The following is a 24015-nucleotide window of genomic DNA, read 5'->3' as shown; positions in this document are numbered from 1 at the left end:
AAGTACAGAGTCATTTTGGTGAGAACATGAGAAATCCAGAGGCACCTGTGAACCCTGCAACTGTGGACACTCACTTCATTCATTATACACCACTTCTGCTTTTAGGGTTTTTACTACTTCTGTATACTCAATCAATTCAAACGTACAGATTTCTGTGGAGTAACGTGGATAAAACCATCATCATTTCCAGCATGGTTTTATTATTATTATATGGGAAACACAAATTAATTGAGTATAAGAAAAACACAGCTTATAGTGTAATATTTTTGTTTTTTTTTTACGGTTCCAATTTTTTGAGGAAACTAAGCATGTGACCCATCTTAGACAGAACAAAAACCTCAGAATGAGCTTCAACAGCAGAATAAGGAAGTTGGAAAGTATTGAAACGTGGAGCAGAATTGTGGGAAAGCCGAAAAGATGGTTTAATAAATTTCATAACATCGTGTGAATTTCTTAGGCAACTTTTCTGTATGACAATGATTGCACGAAAGTTATGTAGTTACTGGCAAACGATCTCTCTGAGGTATCTCACCTGTACAACCGGTTAGACTGCTCTATTACCATCAGTGGTCATGTGCTAAGAAGGTGTAGCCGGGCTTTATTGTTAACTGACCCTGAAAGAGATCATAGCTTGCACTTTGTTCGGTTTGGACCAGTGCGGGAATTTCCGATGATGGCCACCTGCAGCTCACACATGAGGCGCTCTGCTCTCGTAATCCTGCTGCTCAACAGCTTCTGTGTCTTCTCTCAAAGTAAGGATGAATTTCTAATTTACTCCTTTACTTATACTATTCAATGTATGTTTGAATTTTCTCCAATTGTGGCTATATTTTGTTAAAATAGCAAAACAAGTCGTCTGGTAACTTGAATTTTCTTGTTCACTAATACTACTGTGAGGTTAACAATAACAACCCAGCTTCACTGGCATGTATTTCATCACTGCTCTTCCTGATGCAGTCCTATTTTTCTGTGTAGTATTATATTAGATCATTAACTGCACTGCATGAGGTTAGGATTGTGCTTCACCCTGGGTTCATTTGTGCGATAACTTGCATTACAAGCCAAACACTCTGGAAACACATGATTTGATGTTATGAAATGTGGTACGTGTTTCCTTTATTTTCCTTGAGTTTGTTATTGATTCCTGCTGTCTTACTCTTTATATTTTATGTACAGTGACAATAAAGGGCTATTCTGTTCTGTTCTATTCATACTAATACATTTATTGTTATTCTCTTGTTTGCTTGCTTGTTTGTTTGTTTTTTGTCTTTTTTCTCAGTTTCACATGAAATTACCTATGTCGTGGCCTGCTCTGATGATGGGAGAACTGAGGCACAGTTGGAATTTGATGCTGAGGAGCTTTTGTATACAGATTTCGAGAGACACGAAGTTGTATACACGGTGCCCCGGTATTTTATATTTAACCCAAGTGAAACATTTCAGGATTTGAATGTATATAACAATGCACTCAAAGCCAAGAGAGCATGTCCAGCACTTCTGTCATACTGGACAGTAGAGGAGAAAAATCCACCTGAAGTTAAAGGTAAAGAATTTTTATTCTTGTGTTGACTTCATGTTATAACATTGCTAAAAACATCTGATGATGTTAATTGTGTTTGATCCTACCACAGACCCCCCTGAGAGCATGCTTTACCCTGCAGATGAAGTCGAGCTGGGAGTTGAAAACAGTCTGATCTGCTTTGTGAATTACTTTTATCCACCTTCCATCAATGTCAGCTGGACCAAAAATGGCCATCCAGTGTCTGAGGGGGTGTCGCTCAGTCGGTATTTTCCCAATAAAGATCAAACCTTCCACCAGTTCTCAACTCTGGTGTTCACCCCGAGCGAGGGCGACATTTACAGCTGCACCGTGGCGCACTCGGCACTGGAGACACCCCAAACAAGAATCTGGGGTAAATATTTGCCCTAATGAATAAAATTAAAATGAAACGATTTGTTTACTGTTGTCAGTAATTATAATGCTCGTTTTTTCTTCTTCTGCAGAAACAGAAATAATGAAAAGCCATGAAAGTCCTGGACTGGATGTTTTCTGTGCAGTGGGCCTGACTCTGGGTCTGCTGGGAGTCGTAACGGGAACATTTTTAATTGTCAAAGGACTTGAAAACAAAAAAATGTCTCAATCTTAGAGAGATTATATGCATGAAAATCACATAAATAAACACAACAAAACTGGGGCACAAAGTCATGGATCACTCAATAAAGAATTCAACATTTAGGTCAGTCTAAAGGTTAAAAATGAACTGTAATGAAACAGTATGCACTAATTGCATCCAATCTTTATTGTGAGAAATGTTTCAGATTCACACAGGAAATTCAAAAGGCCATTTGACTTTTTGTTTCCTTATTTAAATTACTTTACTGCTGTTTGCTTGGGCTGTTGCAGCACTTTTAGCTAACATGTAGTCATTATCTGCAGTAGTAGTAGCAGTGTAGTGGTTTGAACTTTCCCCTAACAGGCAGAAGATCTCTGGTTTGATCCTGGCAGGAGACACAAATCCCTTGGGGGTTGTGTCAGGAAGGGCAGAAACGTTTGCCAAGTAAGAGATATGGAGCTACTGGCTATGCTTGAGACACGAAAGCAGTGAGAAGTGGCTTGTTATTATGAATTTTAAATAAAATGTGCTAAAACAGAGTCTCTAGGAGGCAGCAGTAAAATGTAACAAGGTTTTCTCGAGTAGTGAAGACTGGATTTAAATTTTTTGCATTATATGCACAATAAATATAGTTTGCCATACCTGGGCAATGAAGCTCATTTTTGTCTGTGACTAAACACCAACTGTATTGTTTATATAACTTTGGTTGTTATTTAATCTTCTTTTCTGTACCAGCGAAATAAAGAAATCTTTGTTGAAAAAAATGACTGTATTGTCTTTCAGCTCTTTATCTTTGGTTAATAAACCTGTAAAGCTCTGATGTTCCATTAAATAAACACATCGGCCATTAAAATCAGTATTATTACCAGTGTTGGGTAAGTTACTTTAAATTAGTAACTTAGTTACATTACTAGTTACTTCTCTAAAAAAGTAACTCAGTTACTTCAAGTTACTCGTTACTTTCAAAGTAACTAGTTACTAGGGAAAGTAACTTTGGTTTTACTCAGAATTCTCTTGTTAATGTGTTGCTTCCGTAACTGGATACCCAGCAAGATTGCCAGTCTTCTAGCTTGCTTACTTGCCACAAGTGCACTGTGCCACCTACCAATAGAAAGGAAAAAATAATGTGCACATTTCCACGAGAGAAATCCCACGCCTGGACCGTCGTTGACCGCCGCCATGATTCTAGCCTGCTTTTTACATCCAACACAAAAACTGCAGTCGTGGTCCTTTTGATTGTACTCAGAACTTGGAAATTCTGCCTTCTGAATAGGAAGATGTAGGTAACACCAGACTGCAGATGAGCTGCATACAGAGCTGGACTGGGACAAAAAAATCATCCCGGGCATTTTGACTAGAGACCGGCCCACCATTATAGGAAAAATCATAAAGCCTTTGAATGAAAATAAACACTGTTGTGACAGTGATGTACACTGTTCTGATGGTATATATGTATCAATCTATCAATTGTTTGTTGTAAGACTCAGATAATTATTTTTTTTAAAGCGAGACATTTTAAATGAGAATAATAAAGAAAACTATTTTCTTGTGCCCCCCTTTCCCTGTTAATGCCCTACATGGACCCCTGGCAAAAATTTGCTAGACCCGCCCCTGCACAGTTACCAGCTGTCAGCTACATAGAAAAGGATCTTGGTGTTATTTGTCTCTCAGAAACAGTTCATAACTTCCCTTCAACTCATTCATGTCACCTAAAAGGTAAACCTGTTTCTCCATCACCTGTTCAGCTCTGATGATTCAGTAAGGACATCTCCTGGTTTCATCTGCATGTGTCCCTCTCACCAGATAACCAAACCAATATCATGACCAGCAGCTTTACAGCTGTGGCTCCAACAAACATCAGCTGATACTAGCAATTAATATTAAATAAATTCTAACAACAGCTGATCAAGCTTAAACGTGCTGCTGTTGTTTAACGCGACATCCCGCGGTTTCCTCTTTCTGGCGCAAAGTGGGCGATAAACAAACAAGAGAGAAAAGCCGATCAGCTGATCATTGATCAGTTTCGTGATTGAAGTAGAAACAGGAGAGGGGGAGGAGAGAATGAGAGAAGAAGTGGCAGCTGTGCAGCTTCAGCTTTGTGTCTTTTTCATTGTAGCTGAAGTCCGGGACAAACTGTGTTCCTTTTCACCTCAGTACGAAACGCGTAATATTTTATCTGAATACCAGACGATTCTGTTTTTTACTGGACGGTTGGCAACTCTAATAATTAACCGTATGAACAAAATAAAGTTCAACATCAGTAACATAGCACCCACCCAGCTGTATAGAAACTCCGTCATGCTAGCTAGCACGCAGTACGAAAATGTCAGCATACCGAAAATAAACTCCACCTAAACTTGGTTTATATCTGACCCAGATAGACTGCAGGTCATAACTTCTTACCTGAAGTTCAGTTCACCTGACACTCTCGGACCGGCGGCCGCTTCGGGTCTCTCCTCTTGCCTCCCTTTTCCTTCATCCACCTGCTGGCTTTCACCACTTGCTAATGTTATTGAATCTGTGGAAGCTCCGCGATATCCACCACACGAAGTAACGAGTAACGAGCCTATCTAAATCCCAGTAACGAGTAACGCGTTCCTGGTTTTGGCATAATAACTAGTTACCGTGCTCGTTACCACAATAATAACGTAGTTACTGTAACGCGTTACTTAATAACGCGTTAGTCCCAACACTGATTATTACAAATAAATAAAAACATATTTCCTGATATGCTGACAGCAGTCAAAAATGTGGATATCAGCTGCTAGCCTGCTGGTGTTCAGATAAATGCAAAACCAATAAGTTTCATAAAATCAAATATAAATCTTTTTAGTAACTTCAAACTTGAGCAATGGTTGTTATGGGTTGTGTTTAATAATTCAAAAGAATCAGGGCAAAGTCTGTGGATATTACATAAAAATTATGACTTGTTACAGAATTGTTTGTGTTTAAAAAAAGCTTTACTGTCTGCACAAATCCGACAATAGAAGTAAATCATGTCCCACAGAGCACCACGCCTACTAAAAACCTGCATAAAAAATGCTGTTGCTCAATCTGGCGATTCACTTCCTTCTGCTACAAGATCAGACTTCTTCCTATTTTCATTCCTATTTTTTCACCATGCATATTCGCTGCACTTTACTTCTAACAAGTGTGTTCCTCTTATTTTCAAGAGCAGGTAGGTAACTTTAAGATAGTAGCTGTGTATCGGTCTTACAGTAAAAATAAAAAAGACGTTTGATTTATTTTTTTTAGAGAAATTAAACACAAGCTTACATTTAAGATTGTTGAACTGGAGCTTGTGTTGTGTGTGAGAAGACAACACACATGAGCATTTCGGCATCAGCTAATTGTTGACTTTGTGTTACAGATGCTTACTTTGGTTACGGGTTGATCCGTTGCCTGTTTACTTCCAAAGATGATGTTGTTTATCTGGCACAGATCTACTTTAATAAGGTGCTTCAGGTTCAGTACAACAGCACTTTGGGGAAACATGTCGGCTACACAGAGAAAATGAAGGAAGTTGCAGACGAACTCAACAAAAACAAACGTTTCTTGGAACAAGAAAAAAAGAACGAACAGGAGTGCAGAACCAACATCCCGCTAGTGTTTAATGTGCTTTCAAGACCAGGTGAGCATAGAAAAACTCTGAAACTCTAATGATGTTTTAGATTACAGCAGCCATTGATAGTTACACTTTTTATTTCTGTGACATCAATAAAGCACTAGGTAACAGCTTGGTGCTCTACAGGGACTATCCCTAAAATGTTTTTTAAGTACATGAGAAAAAGATTGCTGCTGACTGAATCAGTGACTGAATCCTGTGACTGGTAAGTGTTTGAAAATTACTAATTTGTGGCACAGTGCTGCAGGGTTTTGCACTGTCGCCTCATAGAGTGAAGGTTCTTAGTTTGAACCCGAACTATGGATCAGTGTGGTGTTATCATTACCTCCCTGTGTTCAACTTCCTTAAACATGTCCAAGCTGATGAATTGCATGATGAATAAAAAGCTCTCCTGATTTGTCAAATGTTTAATGCCACATTTCAGAACAAGATCCAGATCAAACTGGTGGTCTGTCATTTTCAGCATATACATGGATATTAAAATGACCTACTATAATTATTTTATCAGAGCTGAGGACTAAATTAGAAAGTCTAAGATTTCACCTAGGAACTGTGAGTAAGGGCCATGCGAATGATAGTTGACAACAAATAAAACTGTTTTCTGAGTTTTCCGATTAGAGTTTACAATGCTAAGAGTTCTGCTTTGAAATGAAATCTATGAAGTTGTAAATCTGGATCTATGGTTAAAAAGCTTGAGTGGACGATTGCTGCCACTCCTCCTCTTTGGTCTGTGCTTTGAGGATTCTGACAGTTAGTATGGCTCAGAGGATTGATGAATTTAAACTAACATATTCATACTGCTGTAACCAAGTCTCTGTAATAAGAGCAAATCAATATGGTTGTGAAGTAATAAATCATTTACTCACAAGGGCTTAGAAGATTAATACTACATATTTAACTGTTTTACTCTTTAGTGCAACTTGAGGGTTGTGCTTTGTTGTGCTTTCTTTGTCAATTTTTAAATTTAAATCTGATTTTTGGTTTGCTTTTTGGCCGACTGGGAGCACGCATCCTCTATTGGAATAGAGGATGACAGGAAAATAGAAGCTGCAGAGAAGCATATAAGGCTCGTTACAGAAACTGTGTTATTGCTGCCTAATCAGTGTTAACTGATGGTATTTAATTTTATACCAAATCGTTCTGACTGTCTGTTCTTTTCACAAGTTGAGCCCACAGTCAAGCTGAGGTTAGTTGAGTCACCAGAAAGCAAACATCCTGGCATGTTCATGTGCAGCGTGTACAACTTTTATCCCAAACACATCAAACTGACGTGGCTGAGGGACGGAAAGGAGGCAACTACTGATGTCACGTCCACTGAGGAGCTACCCAATGGAAACTGGCTCTACCAGATTCACTCCTACCTGGAGATTATACCCAAACCCGGAGAGAACATCAGCTGCATGGTGGAGCACGCCAGCCTCATGGAGCCCAAATTTTATGACTGGGGTAAGACAGTGAAAGGAGGAAAGCTTATTCTTGGACCTCATCCTGGTTTATGATATTGCTATTAAATAAGACATATTAAATTCACAGTATATAAATGTAATATAGTGATATACGTGTTTTCAGATCCAACATCTGAGGCACAGAAGAATAAGATTGCTATAGGTGTAGCAGGGCTGCTGCTGGGTTTGATGTTTGTACTCAGTGGAGCTGTTTTCTACAAGCGGAACACTACAAGTGAGAAACATGACAAACATGACCTCCTTAATGTCTCTATCTGTAACTTGAGCAATTATATTAGTGAATTTAAGGACTAACTAGTTTACTTGCTCTGTAGGTAACAAGCTGTTTACTCTAACAGTCATTATTTCCACATCTAACTCTACCACACCTTGTAGCAGCTGCAATTTTAATACATTAACACAAAATTATTGTTATTTAAATGGATCAATTTTAACTCTGTCTTCTTTTTATTATTGTATAGGCCGGATTTTGGTGCCAACAAGTTAATCTACCTGTTTGGAGGTGCTGTCTGAAGGTGGAATCATCTAAGAAACAATGGCAGCAAATGAAAAAAATTTCATTTTGAGTTTGCCAACTGGGAAAAGATACTTTGTCCACTCAGACTGGAGAATTCAGAAATATTCCGCAAAAAATAAACATATGACTTAAGAATTTTGTTTATAAAACATCACAACTAAATTAACAATGTAACTAATAATTTAATTAATTTATTTAGATTTCTCAGAGTCTGGGCTTTAAATGTTCATGTTGACAGAGATGCTGCTGTTTTGAAGGTCTACTTGATCATGAAATGTTTTATTAATATTACTGAAATTGTTAAAAATGTATATATCTGGGGCTTGGATAAAAGAGTTATATATTTTATTAATCTAGTCATTCAGTTATTCTAACAAGCTGATTTATTTACAGACTTAATGTGAAACTGCAATGTGCAATATGTTCTTCATTTTCTTGTTCCAGCTGTTTTAACTTAAAGATTTTATGCTTTTCTTTGTCAAGTGTGAACTGGATACCTTTGGGTTCGTAGTTCCCTAGGGCCCAGCTGTTCAAAACCAATGTGGCAGGATTATTTGATGTGAAATATCAAAATTAACCTGATCCCAGCAGGAGGCTGAATTTGGTCTGGATTACAAAGGAAAAATGAAACAAAAACTCAAAAGGAAAAGAAAAATAGAACTGGTATACTGAATTTTTTTCACCACTATTTTTACATTTTGTATTAAGTGGTATATTTACATAATGATATATTTTCATACATTTATTTCATAATTGTATTGATGATGCCTTCTTCATTATAAGTTTTAAATATATAAAATATATGATAAACTGAGTTGTGTGGTGAAGTCATGACTAACTAACGTTAACTAAAAAGGTTATGAATTAAGAATTTTAAAAGTGATCACAGTAGGTAATAGTAAAATCATTAAAAACTTAAATCTATGCATATGATTTTAATGTTTGCTGCCATCTGCTGGTCATTTGTTAGTTTAGTAAGTTGGGCCAATCGCAGTAAAGACAAACACTGCAGAGCGTGTGTTGCTGCACAAAAGCAAACAGAGATGTTCATGTTTGTGAAACATGGTGGCAGTAGCATCATGGTGTAGTGCGTCTCAACAGCAGAGGCAGGAAGAGCTGATGGAGAAGCCAAATAAGTCTGAAGTCCTTTTTCAGGTAAAGTATTTACAATAGACAAAATAATCGTCTCAAGGCGGTTTATATTAAAAGGTAAAACCTACAATAACACATACAGAGAACAACCCAACAATCATATGACCCCTATGAGCAAGCACATTTGGGGATAGTGGGAAGGAAGAACTCCCTTTTGTCAGGAAGAAACCTCCAACAGAACCAGGCTCAGAGAGGGGCAGCCATCTGCCGTGACCAGGGTGAGGGGTGGAAGACAGGACAAAGACATTAATCAATCAATCAATGCAGAGAGGTCTATTAACATCCAGCCCTAACTATATACTTGGCAACAAGGAAAGTTTTAAGCCTAATCTTAAAAGCAGAGATAGTGTCACGTCCGGTGTGGCAGACGTGTGGAGTTTGTAGAAAAGGACCCAAAATGCGGCAGCTATGGTGCAGGTGAGTATTGATTGACAGGAGTGGAAACAAACAGCGATGGCGGGGGAACATGAAACTGGAACCTAAACTGGGCAGAGCTAACAAAACAAACCTGAACGAAGATGCAGGGAGGTACGGGGAAATACACCGAGAGGCGGACGGAGAGACGCAGGAAGAGCGAGGTGAACAACACAGATGAACCAGCAACGAGGACAGGTGAACACACACTATAAATACACACCAGTAATCAGGGGATGGGAAACAGGAGGGAAACACACCTGGGAAACATAACAGCTGACGGGGCAGGGGAAACGTAAACAGAACGCGCTGACATAAGACAGAGACCTTCAAAGTAAAACAGGAAACACATGCACGTAATGACACAAACTCAGAGACGTGGACTAAACATAGAGACCTACTACACTAAGGGGATGCACAAGCAGGGAAGACACCAAACAGAGGGAACACCACTAAACCCTAGGAAACCCAAAACAACAGTCATAATACAAACCAATAACACTGGGTCACCGACCCAGGACCATGACAGATAGTATCTGTCTCCCAAATACAAATTGGAAGCTGGTTCCAAATATGAGGGGCCTGAAAGCTAAAGGCTCTGCCTCACACTCTACTTTTAAATACTCTAGGAACCACAAGCAAGCCCATAGTCCGAGAGTGAAATGTGATATGGTACTATAGGGTCATTAAGATAAGATGGGGCCTAATTATTCAAGACCTTGTATGTGAGGAACAGGATCTTGAATTCAATTCTGGATTTAACAGGGAGCCAATGAAGGGAAGCCAGTATAGGGGAAATATGCTCTCTCTTTCTCGTACTTGTCAGTACTCTTGCTGCAGCATTTTGGATTAACTGAAGGGTTTTCAGGGAGTTTTTATGGCATCCTGATAATAACGAATTACAGTAGTCCAGCCTAGAAGCAATAAATGCATGAACTAGTTTTTCAGCGTCACTCTGAGACAGGATATTTCTAATTTTAGAGATATTGCGCAAATGGAACAAAGCAGTCCTACATATTTTTTAATACGTGCACCGAAGGACATTTCCTGATCTAAAATGACTCCAAGGTTCCTTGCAGCGTTACTGGAGGCCAAGGTAATGTCATCAAGTGTAAGAATTTGGTTAGATACTATATTTCTAAGATTTTCAGGGCAGAGTATAATAACCTTGGTTTTATCTGAAATTAGAAGCAGAAAATTTGAGGTCATCCAGATCTTTTTGTCTTTAAGACATTCCTGCAGTTTAACTAATTGGTGTGTGTTACCTGGCTTCATGGATAGATAAAGCTGGGTGTCATCCACATAGCAGTGAAAATGTATGCTATGCCTTCTGATGATACTACCTAAGGAAGCATGTATAATGTAAACAGAATTGGTTCTAGCACGGAACCCTGTGGAACTCCATAATTAACCTCAGTGTGTGAAGAGGACTCTCCATTTACATTAATAAACTGGAGTGTATTAGATATGATACAACGCAGCGCAGTACTTGTAATACCTACAGCATGCTCTAATCGCTCTAATAGAATATTATGGTCTAGCAGGACAAGCACAGAGATGAGTCCACTGTCAGAGCGCCATAAGAAGATCATTTGTAACCTTCACTAAAGCTGTTTCTGTGCTGTACTGTAAATGCCAGGTGGATGCTTCTCACCTGGCACTGACAACTGAGATAAACAGTGAACTGACAGCCTTTCAGAGATAGCGAAAAAGCTCTGGGGCGAATCTGGTCCAGAGTCACTTTCATATCTGAATACACTCACTACAGATGGTAGGTGGCCAGAGTTTTTGAAGTGACTCTGGGATCAAAACATAAAGTACTGAAAACTATTTAACTGACCATTACTTGATTGCATTTGTTTATTTTTTTTAAACAGTAGTGGAAATACGTTGGTCAGCTGCAGCTGTTGTGTGGGGCATTCTAAATTTTGTGTTTTTGATCTCTCTTGTCTGACTGAAACATGTTTGTCCTACATTGGCCACTGTAGTTAGGGTAATGTACTTGAAATGGGGTGGGTAAGAAAGCAGAACTGACAGCTATCTGCTGACATCTAGTGGTTCCCGCTTGTTACACATTGTGTAACTTTACAGACCTCACAGCACCATACTATTTTAACAGAGCCCATTGCTCTCAGACTGCAGGAAAGACAGCTTCATCAATTCAGTCATCTGATCTCAACCCAACAGAGCATGCCTTTTAGATTAGATCAGATAAAACTCTATTAATCCCTCGGGTGGGTTCCTCCAGGAAATTCTGTATAATTGCAGAAGAATTTTAGTTTTTGAAGACAAGACTTAAGGCAGAGAGACCCCCAGGCAAGCAACACTGAAAACAGCTACAGTAAAGGCCTGGATGAGCATCTCAAATGACTAGACTTCAGGCCTTTATTGACTGCAAAGGAATCATCCAAGTGCTAAAAACTAACCTTATATTTAAACGGATGTTAGTTTTTCTAGTTATCGTTTATCTCTCGCTGAATTAAATCTGACAGAATGCTGTTCAATAACACCGCAGTAAGAGAGTCATGTTGCAAAAATATGTACAACCTTACAACCAAAATATTACCAGACAGACCAACCAGTAAGGTACCTGCGAGGATGCCTTTTGGCCTTTTGGGCCTGCAGAGGCAGTGTGATGCTATATAATATTCTGCTAAGAAACCTTGATTACCAATCTTCATATTGATATTACTTATGTAGGCCCAGTTAGTTTTTTTGCTTTAGCTTATCATCAGACTCTTTAAAAACCAATCTGGTTAAACCCGAACAACTTAAATTCCTCCACTAAGTGGTTTTAATGAAGTAAACTTTAAAAAGAGACTTGTCAAAGCATTTAATGTGTTGTTGTTAAAACAAACTCAGTAACATGCCAGCAAAGGCAGAAAAGAAGAAGCCAGAAACTATGAGGTAAACAGTGCAGTTTGGTAAACAGTGATTCAAATCTTCTTTGCAGATGTTTATGAGAATGGAATGTTTCAAAGTATGTTGTGCATTTTAGTGCGAAGGACTGGATGTAACTTCTTTCGCTACCAAAGTAAATCCACAGGGACGTGCGAACCCTGCAGCTGTGATTGCGACACCTTGGTCCTGACACACCAACTTCTGCTTTTTGGGTTTATGCTACTTGTGTGTAGTCATTCTTATCACACGTGTTACAAATGCTATAAGGAAGTTAGAAAGTTTTGGACTAAAACTGTGGTAAAAACTGAGGAATTTGGTGTATTACCGCATAACCTTGTCTAATTTCTCATATTTCTGGCTGATGATGCAAGAACTGTTTATGTAATTACTGACAAATTCAGAATGTCTCAGTTACAGGAAGGAACCTAGAAAGTAAGGTGTGATGAGTCTGTTATTTTCATTGACCTCACAGAGATTAAATGTGTGACCTTGAATTGGACAAGTGTGGAATTTTCTGACAATGGCCACTTGCAGCTCACACATGAAGCGTCCTGTGGTCATAGTCCTAAGGCCCAACAGTTTCTGCGCCTTCTCACAAACGAAGAATTAGTGTCTGACACTCTTCACCTTTCAAATTTCACCTTTCAATGGGCGTCTTTTGATGTTTCTCTAGACAACCAAATACCCGAGAATTAAACAGAACTGCCTTGTTTGTTTAATTTTCTATTGACATAAATGTATACATTTATTATTTAGGTTTTTTTCTCAGTTGCAATAGTGACCTGTTTTGACAATGATATAGGTTAAGTAAATTCAACGCTAAAGAGCTTTTTTTATGTTGATTATGAAAGACACGGGGTTGTATACACAGTGCCCACATATCTTATGATTAACCCAAGTCAAATATCTGGAGATCTGAGAACACCATAGAGTAAAGCAGAAAAATCTACCAGAGGAAAAAGGTACATGAGTTTTACTGCTATGTTTACTTCATTTATCTTTGGTGTAACATAACTGGTAAGATATGATGGATCTTAGTTGTTTTTAAACCCACCACAGACCCCCCTGAGAGCATCCTCTGCCTTGCTGAAGAAGTTGAGCTGGGGGTTGAAAATAGCCTGATCTGCTTTGTGAATCATTTCTACCCACCTTCCATCAATTTCAGCTAAACCAAAAACGGCCATCCAGTGTCTGAGAGGGTGTCGTTCAGTCGGTATGTTCCCAATAAAGATCAAATCTTCCACCAGTTCTCAACTCTGACATTTAGCCTGAGCGAGGGCGACATTTACAGCTGCACCGCGGAGCACTGGAGACACCCCAAACAAGACTCTGGGGTAAATATTTAGTCTTATGAATAAAACAAAAATTTAAAAAAAAAGTTTTTACTTTTGTCAGTAATGACAATATTGCAGGTATCTTTTTAATTGTCAAAGGACTTAAAAGAAAAACTAATCAATAATAATAATCAATCTATTATATGCATAAAACTCTCACAAATAAACACAATTAGCTGCGCAGTATTAAGATACAAACATCAGACCTGCAGCAGTAATTTTTCTTCATGGTTAATTAAACAAATAATTCAACAAAGCAGCAGCCAGGTGCTGATAATCAAATATACTTGATCCAGTAATCATGAGCAAGTGTGAGCACCTCCATAAAATCTGAGGTTTTGACAGTTTTTCGGTCTCGAGCATTCAGGTGTGTGTGAATACAATCCGAAGAAGAAAAAACATCACCAGTGATCTTAGAGAAGCAATGGCTGCTGCTCGTCAGCCTGGGAAGGATTATAAGATCATTTCAAAACAATCTGAAGTCCATCATTGTGCAGTGAGAAAGATTATGAAATACTGTGGCGAGACATTAGGAAAGCTGTGCATAAGCGAACAGCCGCAAACCTCTGAACTGGAGCAACATTGCAAGGATGAATGGGCCAAAATTCCTCCACGACGATGTCAGAGACGTATAGTCATACAGGTTGTTCCTCTTAAAGTTGGTTCTGCAAACTATTGAGCCGCTGTGTGTACTTTTGTTTAGTTTTCCATACACGTCTACATTTTGGCTTAATGTTTGTTAAATAAATAATGACACTGTGTAATTTGTCACATATTGTTGTTGCTGCTGAGGACCAAGTTATTTTAAACTGAAAGAGGGCGTTACTGCTAGGAATTTACTCCAACTTGAAATACATAACACGATATGCTAGAGTTCTGATTTTGGAACTAAATTCCTTGTTTGCACTGTAATAAATTGTCATAGCAGAGAAATGAAGTAAATTTTGAATACTAATTCATCTCAAGCACAGTTTTTTCTTTTATCATTTACAAAAACCTTCTTTTTTCTTTCCATGATAAAGGCACCACTGCTTGGATATGAAACTTTTATGGCCTTCCTGTATGTGGTTTAAAAAACAGTTTAAACCAGCTTCAGGTGAAATTTTACATAAGTTTTTACAGTCTGCACAAATCCAGCAGTTAGGGTGAAAATAAATCACACCACATACATACACAGAGCACCACGCCTACTCTTTAAAAAGTTTATTGTTACTCAAGCTGCAGATTCACTTCCTTATGCGAGAAGATCAGATTGATTGCTACTTTCATTCGTGATTTCGTGTTCGTCACCATGCACACTCACAACTTTTTGATACTACCACATGTGCTCTTGATATTTTCAACAGCGGGTAAGTAACTTTAATATAAAAACTGTATTGTTTGTGTTACAACAATACAACAATAATATCATTAGAGAAATAAAAATACAAGCAAACCTTAAACTGGAGCTTTAGTTGTGTGTGAGAAGATAAAAAACATGAGCATTTCCACATCGGCTAATTGTTGGCTTTGTGTTACAGATGCTTACTTTGGTTACGGTGTGGTTCGTTGCCTGTTTACTTCTAAAGATGATGTTGTTTATCTGGCACAAGTCTACTTGAATAAGATGCTTCTGGGTCAGTACAACAGCTCTTTGGGGAAATATGTCGGCTACACAGAGAAAACTAAAGAAATTGCAGATAATCTCAACAAAAACAAAGGTTTCCTGGAACATGAGAAAAAGAACAAAGAGAAGTGCAGAACTAACATCCCACTCGTGTTGGACATTCTTTCAAGACCAGGTGAGCACAGATGAAACTCTAATGATGTTTTAGGGTTCAGCAGCCTGCTCACTCTGGGCTCTCTTTAGAAACAACTTGGTTCTTTAGAGCGGCTTTTCTGGAAACGTTTTTAGAACTTTATGAGCAAATGATTGCAGGAATCTGTTCATCAAGTGTGCTGAAAGAAGTGTTCAGATCATTTCCTTAGTGAAAAGCATTCATGTATCATTGTAGAAACACCTGCAATGGTTTTTTTTTAGAATCAGGACAACATACACGGCAAAATGCAGCTCCTGAAACTCTTCATCTGTTCCACTGTTACAAATGTCTGACTGTAATCTAAATAATTACAGAAACTTAGTGTTATTGGTCCAGTATCAGTGTATTAACTGACGATATTTCATTTTATATTAAATAGTTCTGTCTGTTCTTTCCTCCAGTGAAGCCCAGTGTCAGGCTGAGGTTAGTTGAGTCAGCAGACAGCAAACATCCAGGCTTGTTCATGTGCAGCGCGTACAACTTTTATCCCAAACAAATCAAACTGACGTGGCTGAGGGATGGAAAGGAGGCAACATCTAATGTGACGTCCACTGATGAACTACCCAACGGAAACTGGCTCTACCAGATTCACTCCTACATCGAGATTTCATCGAAACCTGGAGAGAAAATCAGCTGCGTGGTGGAGCATGCCAGTCTCACAGAGCCCAAGGTTATTGACTGGGGTAAGAGAGTGATTGGAGGAAGGTTTATCAGTAGACCTCATATTGGTGTTATCCTTCTAGTATAAGACATATTAAATAAGTGTGCACATCTAACACAATGATAAATGTGTTTTTAGTGCCAATAACTGAAGCAGGGAAGAATAAGATTGCTGTTGGTGCAGCAGGGCTGCTGCTGGGTTTGGTGTTTCCAATTATTGGAGTAATTTTCTACAAGAGGAAGACCACAGGTGAGACACATCACCAAAAATAACCTCGAACGACAAAATCTGAAACTGTAACCTGGGTAATTGCATTAGTTAATGTAAGCAGTGTGCTGATTATTCCCCATTTTACTCTAACAGTCATTATTCCCACTTATAACTCTGTCGCGGTTACCGTAGCAGCTGCAGTTTTACTTTAACGTCTTAACATATTAACAGAAAATGTCTGCAATCTAAAATGAACAAATTTCAACTCTGTTGATTTTTATTTATTCTACAGGCCTATCTGACTGAAATAATGGAAAAAATGAGGTTTAAGGTGGATTAAATGCCCTGCAACAGGCTGGTGACCTCTCCAGGTACCCTACCTCTCACCCCGTGACACCTGGGCTCCAGCCCCACCACCACTCTGAAGTAGTTAAGCGATGGAAGGATGGAGATTAAATCAGACTTTTACACTCAGATTGAAATGCATAAAATTATTTATGATATATATTTTTTTTTTTAATAATTTTAATGACTGAACATTGTGAATTTGTGAGTTAATAAAAGATGTCCTTACTTTGGCCACTGAAGTTGGTCAGTTAAAAAATATTCAGGAAGAAAACAGATGAAGTTTGTGACTTGTTGTTATTGTTATTCATAATCTCATATGCTGTGGCTTACACTAGTGTTAAACGAGTGAGGTGAAGTTTCAGGGAAAAGTTAACAGTTGTGACTTTTATGAACCATCACTATAAATTAAAAAAGGCAAGTTGAACTTTTATATTTGCATTCATATTATATTTATATATTTCATTAATTTATGTAGATTTCCCTGTGCTGTAAATGTTCTTGTCAGTGACGTCGCTGTATTGAAAGTCTGCAACCATTTTCACTTAGATGAAATGATAGTGACTACAAATTTAAATATTTATATATTTTTCTACATTCAGTCATTCTGACAAGTTGTAAAAATTATGCCACGTCATGATAACACCAGCTGGACATGTCACCAAACAGGACGAACCCTGTTAGCATGTGCCATCTAACGAATAAAAGCAAAAATAATGAGCTCCAGATTAAATTTAAGGTAAGCTATAAAGAAGCGGTGTGTCTGTTATGAATGCTGACATTGAGTTTATACAGGTTACAATGAGACGCTGTAAGAACAGCCTTTCTCTAAGCTCATACTTATAACTCATATACTTCTCTTGCAAACAAATATGCTAACTGGCTACTTTTTGAGTCAAATGTGAGGCTATCTTTGTCACACAGAAAACCATTACTGCTAGAAGTTCTTCTTTATAAGCTTTTGTACTTGCTATGTATTTGGTTTTGGCTTAGTTTTTGTTCATTAAATAATGACTTGGTGTGATATGCCATGTGTTGTTGTTTATTTGAGGATGTATTCAGCCAAGAACTCCACAGAATACAATAAAAAATGAATTGAAATAACAGAGCAGGGCTACAGACCACTAGAAGACGACCAACTCTGTGGCTGTGAGTATTTATGAAGTCAGGTGAGCAGCAGAAATCAGTAAAATCTCAATATCAAATGTTCATGAATATTAAAGTCAAATTACTGAAGTGTCCTGATTTTGTGTCATCATAGCCGACACATATAATGTCTCTACAATAAAATCAGCTGTGTTAAAGACATTGGTTTAATGGTTTTGGATACTGAAAAATACTTTAAAGCAGGTTTTCATAAACAGAACTCTGCTGAGTTATCTGTGCTCATTTTTCTCTCTCAATTCATATATCGACATTCCCACAGGTTTAAAAGCTGAATTTAGAGAAATCTGCGAGAAGTCTGATTAATCTTCTTTATCTACTTTATCTCCCCAGTTCGTCATCCTTTTCACCCTCTCTGTGTTTGCTTTTTTATTTTGACAGTCTCCCGTCCTGTGTTCAGTGTGTTGCCATGTTGACAGTTTGGGACAGCTGTGTTGGGGGTGTGGGGGGACAGCTGTGTGGGGGGACAGCTGTGTTGTTGTTCAGTGTGTTCAGTTTTTCTTCCTCTGTGTCTCATTGTGTCTGATTACTTCCAGCTGTGATCCCTCCTGTTTCCCATCCTCTAACTGTCTTCTGTGTATTTATGTCCTCTGTCATCCTCTGCTTGTTGTTGTGTTGTCCCACATTGCTGTGTTTCCTCTGTGCTTCTCGGATTCCTTGTAATTCCTAGTTTCCAGTTTTAGGTTTTAGTTTCCTTCTATTTAGTGTTTGGATTTTACAGCAAATAAAATCTTTTCTTTATCCCTCTGTGTTATGAGTCCTGGGTTTGGGTCCTACTCCTGCCTGCCACAAAGCGCATCTTGACAAAAAGAGAGCTTTTCCTTCCTGCCATCACAAATTGCTTGCTGGTAGGGTGTCATTTGATTGTTGAGGTTTTCTCCAGAATACTGAACGGCCTTTACCTTACAATATAAAGCACCTTGAAGCGACTGTTGTGATTTGGCGCTATATAAATAAGCCAGAATTGAATTACTGCGTTAATGTGGTCTGCAGGGTTTTAGGGTTATAAATACATCAGGGAGGACCAGCTTGCTTTCAGAGATTCCCAGCTAGAATCATATTCCTAAAGGCCAACAAATGGGAGCATGTGTGGGTTTTTTTTGTTTTGTTTTGTTTTTGTTTTGTTTTGTTTTGATTTTTGTTTGTTTGTTGGTTTTTTGTTTTTTTTGCTTTGCTTTGTTTTATTCTTTGCTTCGAGCCCTGTGTACAGGAGCTGCATCCTAAAAGATCTTTTGTTAAAAGGGTTGGCGTAATATGCTTCAGCCAATACCTTTTGATTAGCCTTGTCTCGTGCTTTCTTGCTTTGTGGTAATCTTTATTCTGTATTTACTGAGATATTTGAATGCTAATCAATAAATCAAAATATCAATGTGAATACTTTGTCTTTTATACATTTTTAATTCATTATTATTTCAATTTACTGGAATAATGGTCACTGTCTTGCAGCAAATTTTATATTATTAATCTCTAAAAAATTAATTTCACAAAAAAATTCATAAAACAAGTATTAAAAACATCAGTAAAACAAATATTTATTGGTGGTAGTCCAAAGAGGCTAAACTGGAAGACCGACACAGGGGATGAGCAGGCTTTATCTCATAATTAAGCTGAGATCTTTGATATGAGCAACAAAATGTTTTATGAGATTTTCTGTTCCTCAGTTGTGGTGAGTGCGTGTACTTTACTGTGGTCTGCTGGGGAAGCAGCGTCAGAGCTGATAGACCCAACAGACTTAATAAACGGATCAGGAAAGTCCGCTCTGTGATTGGCTGATCACTGAACAAACTGTTATCGATCACGGATAATCACAGGCACATGTTCACATTTTTCACATGTAGTAACTTGTGGTATCAAATATCACAACAGCCTGAGGGCAACACATCTGTCCATCGAAGAATCAACTGTTCTCACATGTTAACGGTTTATTTTAACCCCACACCCTTATTTATTTAGTTATTTGTTCTCTCTGTTTGGACTGAATAGAGTCACACGTATCCACATAATGCACATCCACATAACCACACAACTCATTCTTACACACAGACACACAAAAACACACCAACTTTAATTAAATATGAAACATGTAGTATTGCATTGTATTCTAATGAGTTACAAAATATTCTGCTAATTTAAGTACTGTATAGCTAATCTAACTGCTGTAACAGAGGAGTTTCATAGCCCTGTGATAAATAAATATCCTATCTTAGTGTCAGGAGTGTTGTCTCTAAACGCAGTATATATCTATAATCTGTTGTTTGTGAACGCAGTATATATCAGTATATATCTTTATTTGCTTGAAACTTCTGTCCAAAGTGCGCTCTAGTGCGTCACATGTCTGTAAGACTGCGCAGAGGGCTTCAGGACCCACAGTCCCCTAATGCGCCTGCGCTCTGTGAAACGATGAGCCGCTTCGGGTTTTATTTTATTTTTCTCTTCTTGTTGATCAAAAGCCCGAGTCTGATTCTCTTCCTGTGTTTCGCCATTTATGTTTACATCCACTACCGGACGCGATAAAAAAAAATGAGTGGAGGGAGAAATAAAGACTGAAAGTGATGAGGGCTGCAGATAAACAACAAACAGCGTCACGGCTCTCTCGTCCTTGTCACTGCATCTCTGCAGGCGTCAGACTGCAGTGATGGACTGTGCTGTTCCCGTTCCGGAGGTCGAGCCGAGAAGCATCACCAAAACACCGGAGCGGTTACGTTACCGAGCGGCGATAAGACGCAGGAGCCTCTTATAAGCTCAGATAGGGAACCAGGCGGAGGGTTCGTGAAGGCAGTCTGCTCATGAGCACCAGAGAAGGAGCCACACCAGCGGGTAAGGCTGATAGAAGTCCCTATCTACACAGTTTGCTTACGGTAGCTCGATGGAGACTTTGTCTTTTTTTTCTTTTTCTTTTAAAAAAATAAATAAATAAATACTGTATTCTTCTAGTTCACTTTGTTCTGCTCCACCTGAACAGGTGGTGTTAAATAAATACACGGGAGTAGGTTTGGCTTTATAGGGGGGGGGGGGGTATCATGAAGAGGTTTGAGGATCCTTCCCCCAAAAGTTTGTGCATCTAAACCCAATCTCCTCAATTCTGGTGAATTTTATTATAGAGCATTTGTATTATGTTTGGAATTTCAGCAATTTTTATGCAAAAAAAACCCTTTTTTAAAAAAAAAAATCACGTTTAATTGGCCACCTTTGTCTGTTACTCAACATTGTATTTGTTTCATTATTACTAAAAATATGCTTTAAGCTATTTAAATGTGTTTAAATACTATATTTACATATAAAAACTGTAACTGTCATAAATAATTATCAAATAATTTCCAACAAGAAATCCAAGCGTATAATGTTGAAATACAGCTTCCTAGTATCCCCTGCTACACCAATGTTCCAATTCCCTATACAAAGTTACCAGGAAAGTAGATTAAAACAGAGAAATTCATGATAGAAACACTAAATTTATCACAACAGCGATGTTATTGGTGTGCGTTGTGCAGGGTTATCTCTACGCTTCGAAGATAAATTCAATTCTTTTTTATTTATCACAGCTCAGATGTGATTTGGCAGGTTTTCTAACACATATATGCATCGCTGTTGTAGGATAAACTTAAGCAATCTTCTCAGCTGTGTAACTGAAACTCAGGATTAGTTAGCAAAAATATTTCTAAAAACCAAACAACACTATCCAGGGGGTCAGAACTTTGTTATTTTCTGGATTATATGTTCTCATATCAAACCACCTCCTCCTTTTATCCTGCTGCAAACTGAGAACACTGTGTGTCTGAAATAATTACGTTTACCACATATTTCATGGTTTTTAAGTTAAATAGACCCACCCTTGATGGAGGCATTTCTCACTGAGTAATGTTATGAGTTCTAAATATACGACACCTTTGCACTTAGACCTATACTCAAGGACCGTACGGTACTTAAGGACACATTTGAACTATTTGTATATTTTCATGCCAAACTGCTTTGGACTTGTACTCCTCTGTCCATCCAGCTTTATTTTCGCAGTTGACATTTTCAACAACAGAAAAATGTTCGCCTTTCTTGTGTCATCCTGTACTTGTCAAGTCTTTGATTCTGTTAGTGATTCAATTTTTTATCATATTTTATTGTGAGTTATTCATCTGCTTTATCTTACTCCTGTCTCATTGTCTTTCATTGTCAGTCCTTGTCTTTGGGTTTGATTTCAGTCCTTGTGGTAATATCTGTTAACCGTACCAGTGTGTTACCTGCCTGTTTTAGATGTCATTTTTGTTCGCTTGTGATGTTTATGTGGATTGACTTTTTGCTTTGCCTTGCCTTTTGGACTTTGTTTCATGGACTAAGGCTCATTATTTGTTTAATCCTGCCTGACTTCTGAGTCTGAATGAGGGTTTTTAACCTCCACACTGTGAATGCTCCCGACCAGCAAACTGCAAAACTTTTGCTTTTATAGAAGTGCTCATGCTTGGTGATGATCAATTAATTAAGTACATTTGATGAGCAGGACCTGGCTGCTACTTACACTCTTAATTTCTATGGAAGCATTAAGCATCCAATTAGTTTTTCAAACTTTCTTTCTCTAATGACTGCATATCTAAGGTTTAATATTAAGTCGCACTTTGTTTTTTTTGTTGTTCTCCATAGTTCACCTCAACACATAGGAGTGACCCTGCCATTTGCACTGATGGGTCTGAGTCTGTCACGTTGGTTTTACAGCAGGACAGCCAACAGGCCTCCCTTTTCGTCATCAGCGTTCCTCCCACTGGCTGTCCCAACCTCCTCTCGCCTTGCGGTTACGCTGAACTCCCCTCCAGTTTCCCCAGGAGACAGTCATTCACATTGGAGCACAGTCCACCGCTCTCTTCACTTCCAGCTGTCCCCCTGCAAACAGGAAGCGACCCGCTCACCCGCTGAGCTTAGCAGCGATGGCGTGAGGGCGGAGATAGGAGTGAAGAGTGGGCTTCATGTCTGGGAGGTGGTGTGGAGGCCTGAACACAGAGGGACTCATGCCGTTGTGGGCATTTCGAGGCAGGACTGTCCCCTGCAGTCTTCAGGGTACAATGTGCTGGTGGGGGCAGACTCACAGTCCTGGGGATGGGAGCTCAAAACCAATCAGCTCTGGCATGGTGGACAAACTCTGAAGCTTTACCCAGAAAATGGGAGTAGGAGGAGGAGTCACTCTGAGGTGGCAGGTGATTCAAAGTCACAGTCCTCGTCTTCATCAAACGCAAAGATGGCACAAACACCTCTCCTCATTCCTGAGCGTGTCCTGCTGGTTCTGGATGCCGATGCCGGGACTCTGGGGTTTGTTGTCAATGGCAGCTTCCTTGGCGTAGCTTTTAAGGACCTCCCTCGAGATGTGGAGCTGTTCCCAGCAGTGAGCAGTGTGAGAGGAGGAGCCTGCATTCGACTGCGCTACCTGAATGGTTCTACACGTGAGTGCCTCATTTATTTATTTGTCTTTGTACGAAGAAATATAAAGATAAAACACAGCCTTATACTAAACTATGTTGTTTCTGGCTTGTTCTCAGGAGATCCTCCAACCCTCATGGCTTTATGCGTACTGTCGATTCGTCAGAATTTAGGACAGAAGAGGTTAAAACATACGGACAATTTGCCTCTACCCCCTTTTCTCCAGCGCTGTCTGGCTCCCAGTCATTAATCTTCCATGCAAACGGACAAGATGGATACTTTTGTCAGTTACTGCAGTTTACCTAGGATCCATGCCCTTTTCTATGAAATACTGATGTAAATTCTGTAAATCTTACATTATATGCACAAGTATAATTATTTTTATCTTATTTACTACAAATGTGTATGTTTATAGATGTTTTGTAATATTTTTTAAAAGAAATTTGGGGGATTTAGGGGCAGTTCTGTTTGGTACAGGTCTGGTTTCTTCTTTTGTGCATCTAATAAATGAGCTGTTACAAGTGATTTTTATACTTTTCCTGTCCTTTCACAAACCACAAGGATGGCTTAGCAGAGGTATAGAGGGTTTTGACAATACAGCTTACATCCAATAAGGATTATAAAATTATTTGTATGAAAATACTGATGTAATGTTTTCAACCAGCATAAGAAGCCAAGTACAGTGGCAGGATAGATATATATTTACATTTGTCTCATATACAGGTGTACTCATATTATTCCTGCATACTGGTACATGCCCATGCTTCCAAACATTTGTTTGTAGTTGTACTTTAGGTTATATTGTTACATTAGCAATAGTACATCCTCTTTAATTCTAAGGCTTTATCAATCAGGACATACCAGGTTCTAATATATTTTAAATACAACTTTAAAAACAACAGCACATAATATTTTA

At 38.6% G+C, this 24015-nt stretch overlaps 4 protein-coding genes across 5 annotated transcripts; all 4 read left to right on the top strand.

Moving 5' to 3' along the window:
* Positions 1–248: 248 nt before the first annotated feature.
* Positions 249–2828, top strand: LOC109204294 (H-2 class II histocompatibility antigen, A-U alpha chain). The gene is made up of 4 exons (XM_019365159.2): positions 249–752; positions 1280–1543; positions 1632–1913; positions 2005–2828. Exons 1-4 carry the CDS (start codon positions 671–673, stop codon positions 2145–2147), a joined length of 771 nt encoding a protein of 256 aa, XP_019220704.1. The 5' UTR covers positions 249–670; the 3' UTR covers positions 2148–2828.
* Positions 2829–5172: 2344 nt separating this feature from the next.
* Positions 5173–8366, top strand: LOC109194343 (DLA class II histocompatibility antigen, DR-1 beta chain). Of its 2 annotated transcripts, none has more exons than XM_019365082.2 (5): positions 5173–5292; positions 5485–5745; positions 6904–7185; positions 7309–7419; positions 7667–8366. In XM_019365082.2, the coding sequence occupies exons 1-5, from the start codon at positions 5235–5237 to the stop codon at positions 7690–7692; spliced, it is 738 nt and encodes a 245-aa protein (XP_019220627.1). In that variant the 5' UTR covers positions 5173–5234; the 3' UTR covers positions 7693–8366. The 2 variants fall into 2 exon arrangements, with proteins under 2 accessions (XP_019220627.1, XP_019220628.1); XM_019365083.2 differs by having other exon boundaries at positions 5193–5292; positions 5556–5745.
* Positions 8367–14775: 6409 nt separating this feature from the next.
* On the top strand, positions 14776–17451 carry LOC106098650 (DLA class II histocompatibility antigen, DR-1 beta chain). The gene is made up of 5 exons (XM_025911499.1): positions 14776–14872; positions 15044–15304; positions 15724–16005; positions 16122–16232; positions 16486–17451. Exons 1-5 carry the CDS (start codon positions 14815–14817, stop codon positions 16497–16499), a joined length of 726 nt encoding a protein of 241 aa, XP_025767284.1. The 5' UTR covers positions 14776–14814; the 3' UTR covers positions 16500–17451.
* Positions 17452–20064: 2613 nt separating this feature from the next.
* Positions 20065–23654, top strand: LOC100697437 (SPRY domain-containing SOCS box protein 1). The gene is made up of 3 exons (XM_003450945.5): positions 20065–20519; positions 22332–23122; positions 23219–23654. Exons 2-3 carry the CDS (start codon positions 22372–22374, stop codon positions 23347–23349), a joined length of 882 nt encoding a protein of 293 aa, XP_003450993.1. The 5' UTR covers positions 20065–20519; positions 22332–22371; the 3' UTR covers positions 23350–23654.
* The last annotated feature ends 361 nt before the right edge of the window (positions 23655–24015 follow it).

Source organism: Oreochromis niloticus, linkage group LG11, assembly GCF_001858045.2.
Source record: "Oreochromis niloticus isolate F11D_XX linkage group LG11, O_niloticus_UMD_NMBU, whole genome shotgun sequence".
NCBI classification, from domain to species: domain Eukaryota; kingdom Metazoa; phylum Chordata; class Actinopteri; order Cichliformes; family Cichlidae; genus Oreochromis; species Oreochromis niloticus.
The sequence above is the reverse complement of the archived record's forward strand: the minus strand, read 5'-3'. Positions and strand labels throughout refer to the sequence as shown.

What these genes read in the sequence shown, in the direction of transcription:
- LOC106098650 (XM_025911499.1), top strand. Translation starts at nt 14,815, where the DNA reads ATGCACACTCACAACTTTTTGATACTACCACATGTGCTCTTGATATTT. An exon ending in CTTGATATTTTCAACAGCGG is followed by an intron (nt 14,873 to 15,043) that starts GTAAGTAACTTT and finishes TTTGTGTTACAG; the next exon opens with ATGCTTACTTTGGTTACGGT. An exon ending in GGACATTCTTTCAAGACCAG is followed by an intron (nt 15,305 to 15,723) that starts GTGAGCACAGAT and finishes TCTTTCCTCCAG; the next exon opens with TGAAGCCCAGTGTCAGGCTG.
- LOC100697437 (XM_003450945.5), top strand. Translation starts at nt 22,372, where the DNA reads ATGGGTCTGAGTCTGTCACGTTGGTTTTACAGCAGGACAGCCAACAGG. An exon ending in CTACCTGAATGGTTCTACAC is followed by an intron (nt 23,123 to 23,218) that starts GTGAGTGCCTCA and finishes GCTTGTTCTCAG; the next exon opens with GAGATCCTCCAACCCTCATG.
- LOC109194343 (XM_019365082.2), top strand. Translation starts at nt 5,235, where the DNA reads ATGCATATTCGCTGCACTTTACTTCTAACAAGTGTGTTCCTCTTATTT. An exon ending in CCTCTTATTTTCAAGAGCAG is followed by an intron (nt 5,293 to 5,484) that starts GTAGGTAACTTT and finishes TTTGTGTTACAG; the next exon opens with ATGCTTACTTTGGTTACGGG. An exon ending in CTACAAGCGGAACACTACAA is followed by an intron (nt 7,420 to 7,666) that starts GTGAGAAACATG and finishes ATTATTGTATAG; the next exon opens with GCCGGATTTTGGTGCCAACA.
- LOC109204294 (XM_019365159.2), top strand. Translation starts at nt 671, where the DNA reads ATGATGGCCACCTGCAGCTCACACATGAGGCGCTCTGCTCTCGTAATC. An exon ending in CTTCTGTGTCTTCTCTCAAA is followed by an intron (nt 753 to 1,279) that starts GTAAGGATGAAT and finishes CTTTTTTCTCAG; the next exon opens with TTTCACATGAAATTACCTAT. An exon ending in AAATCCACCTGAAGTTAAAG is followed by an intron (nt 1,544 to 1,631) that starts GTAAAGAATTTT and finishes ATCCTACCACAG; the next exon opens with ACCCCCCTGAGAGCATGCTT.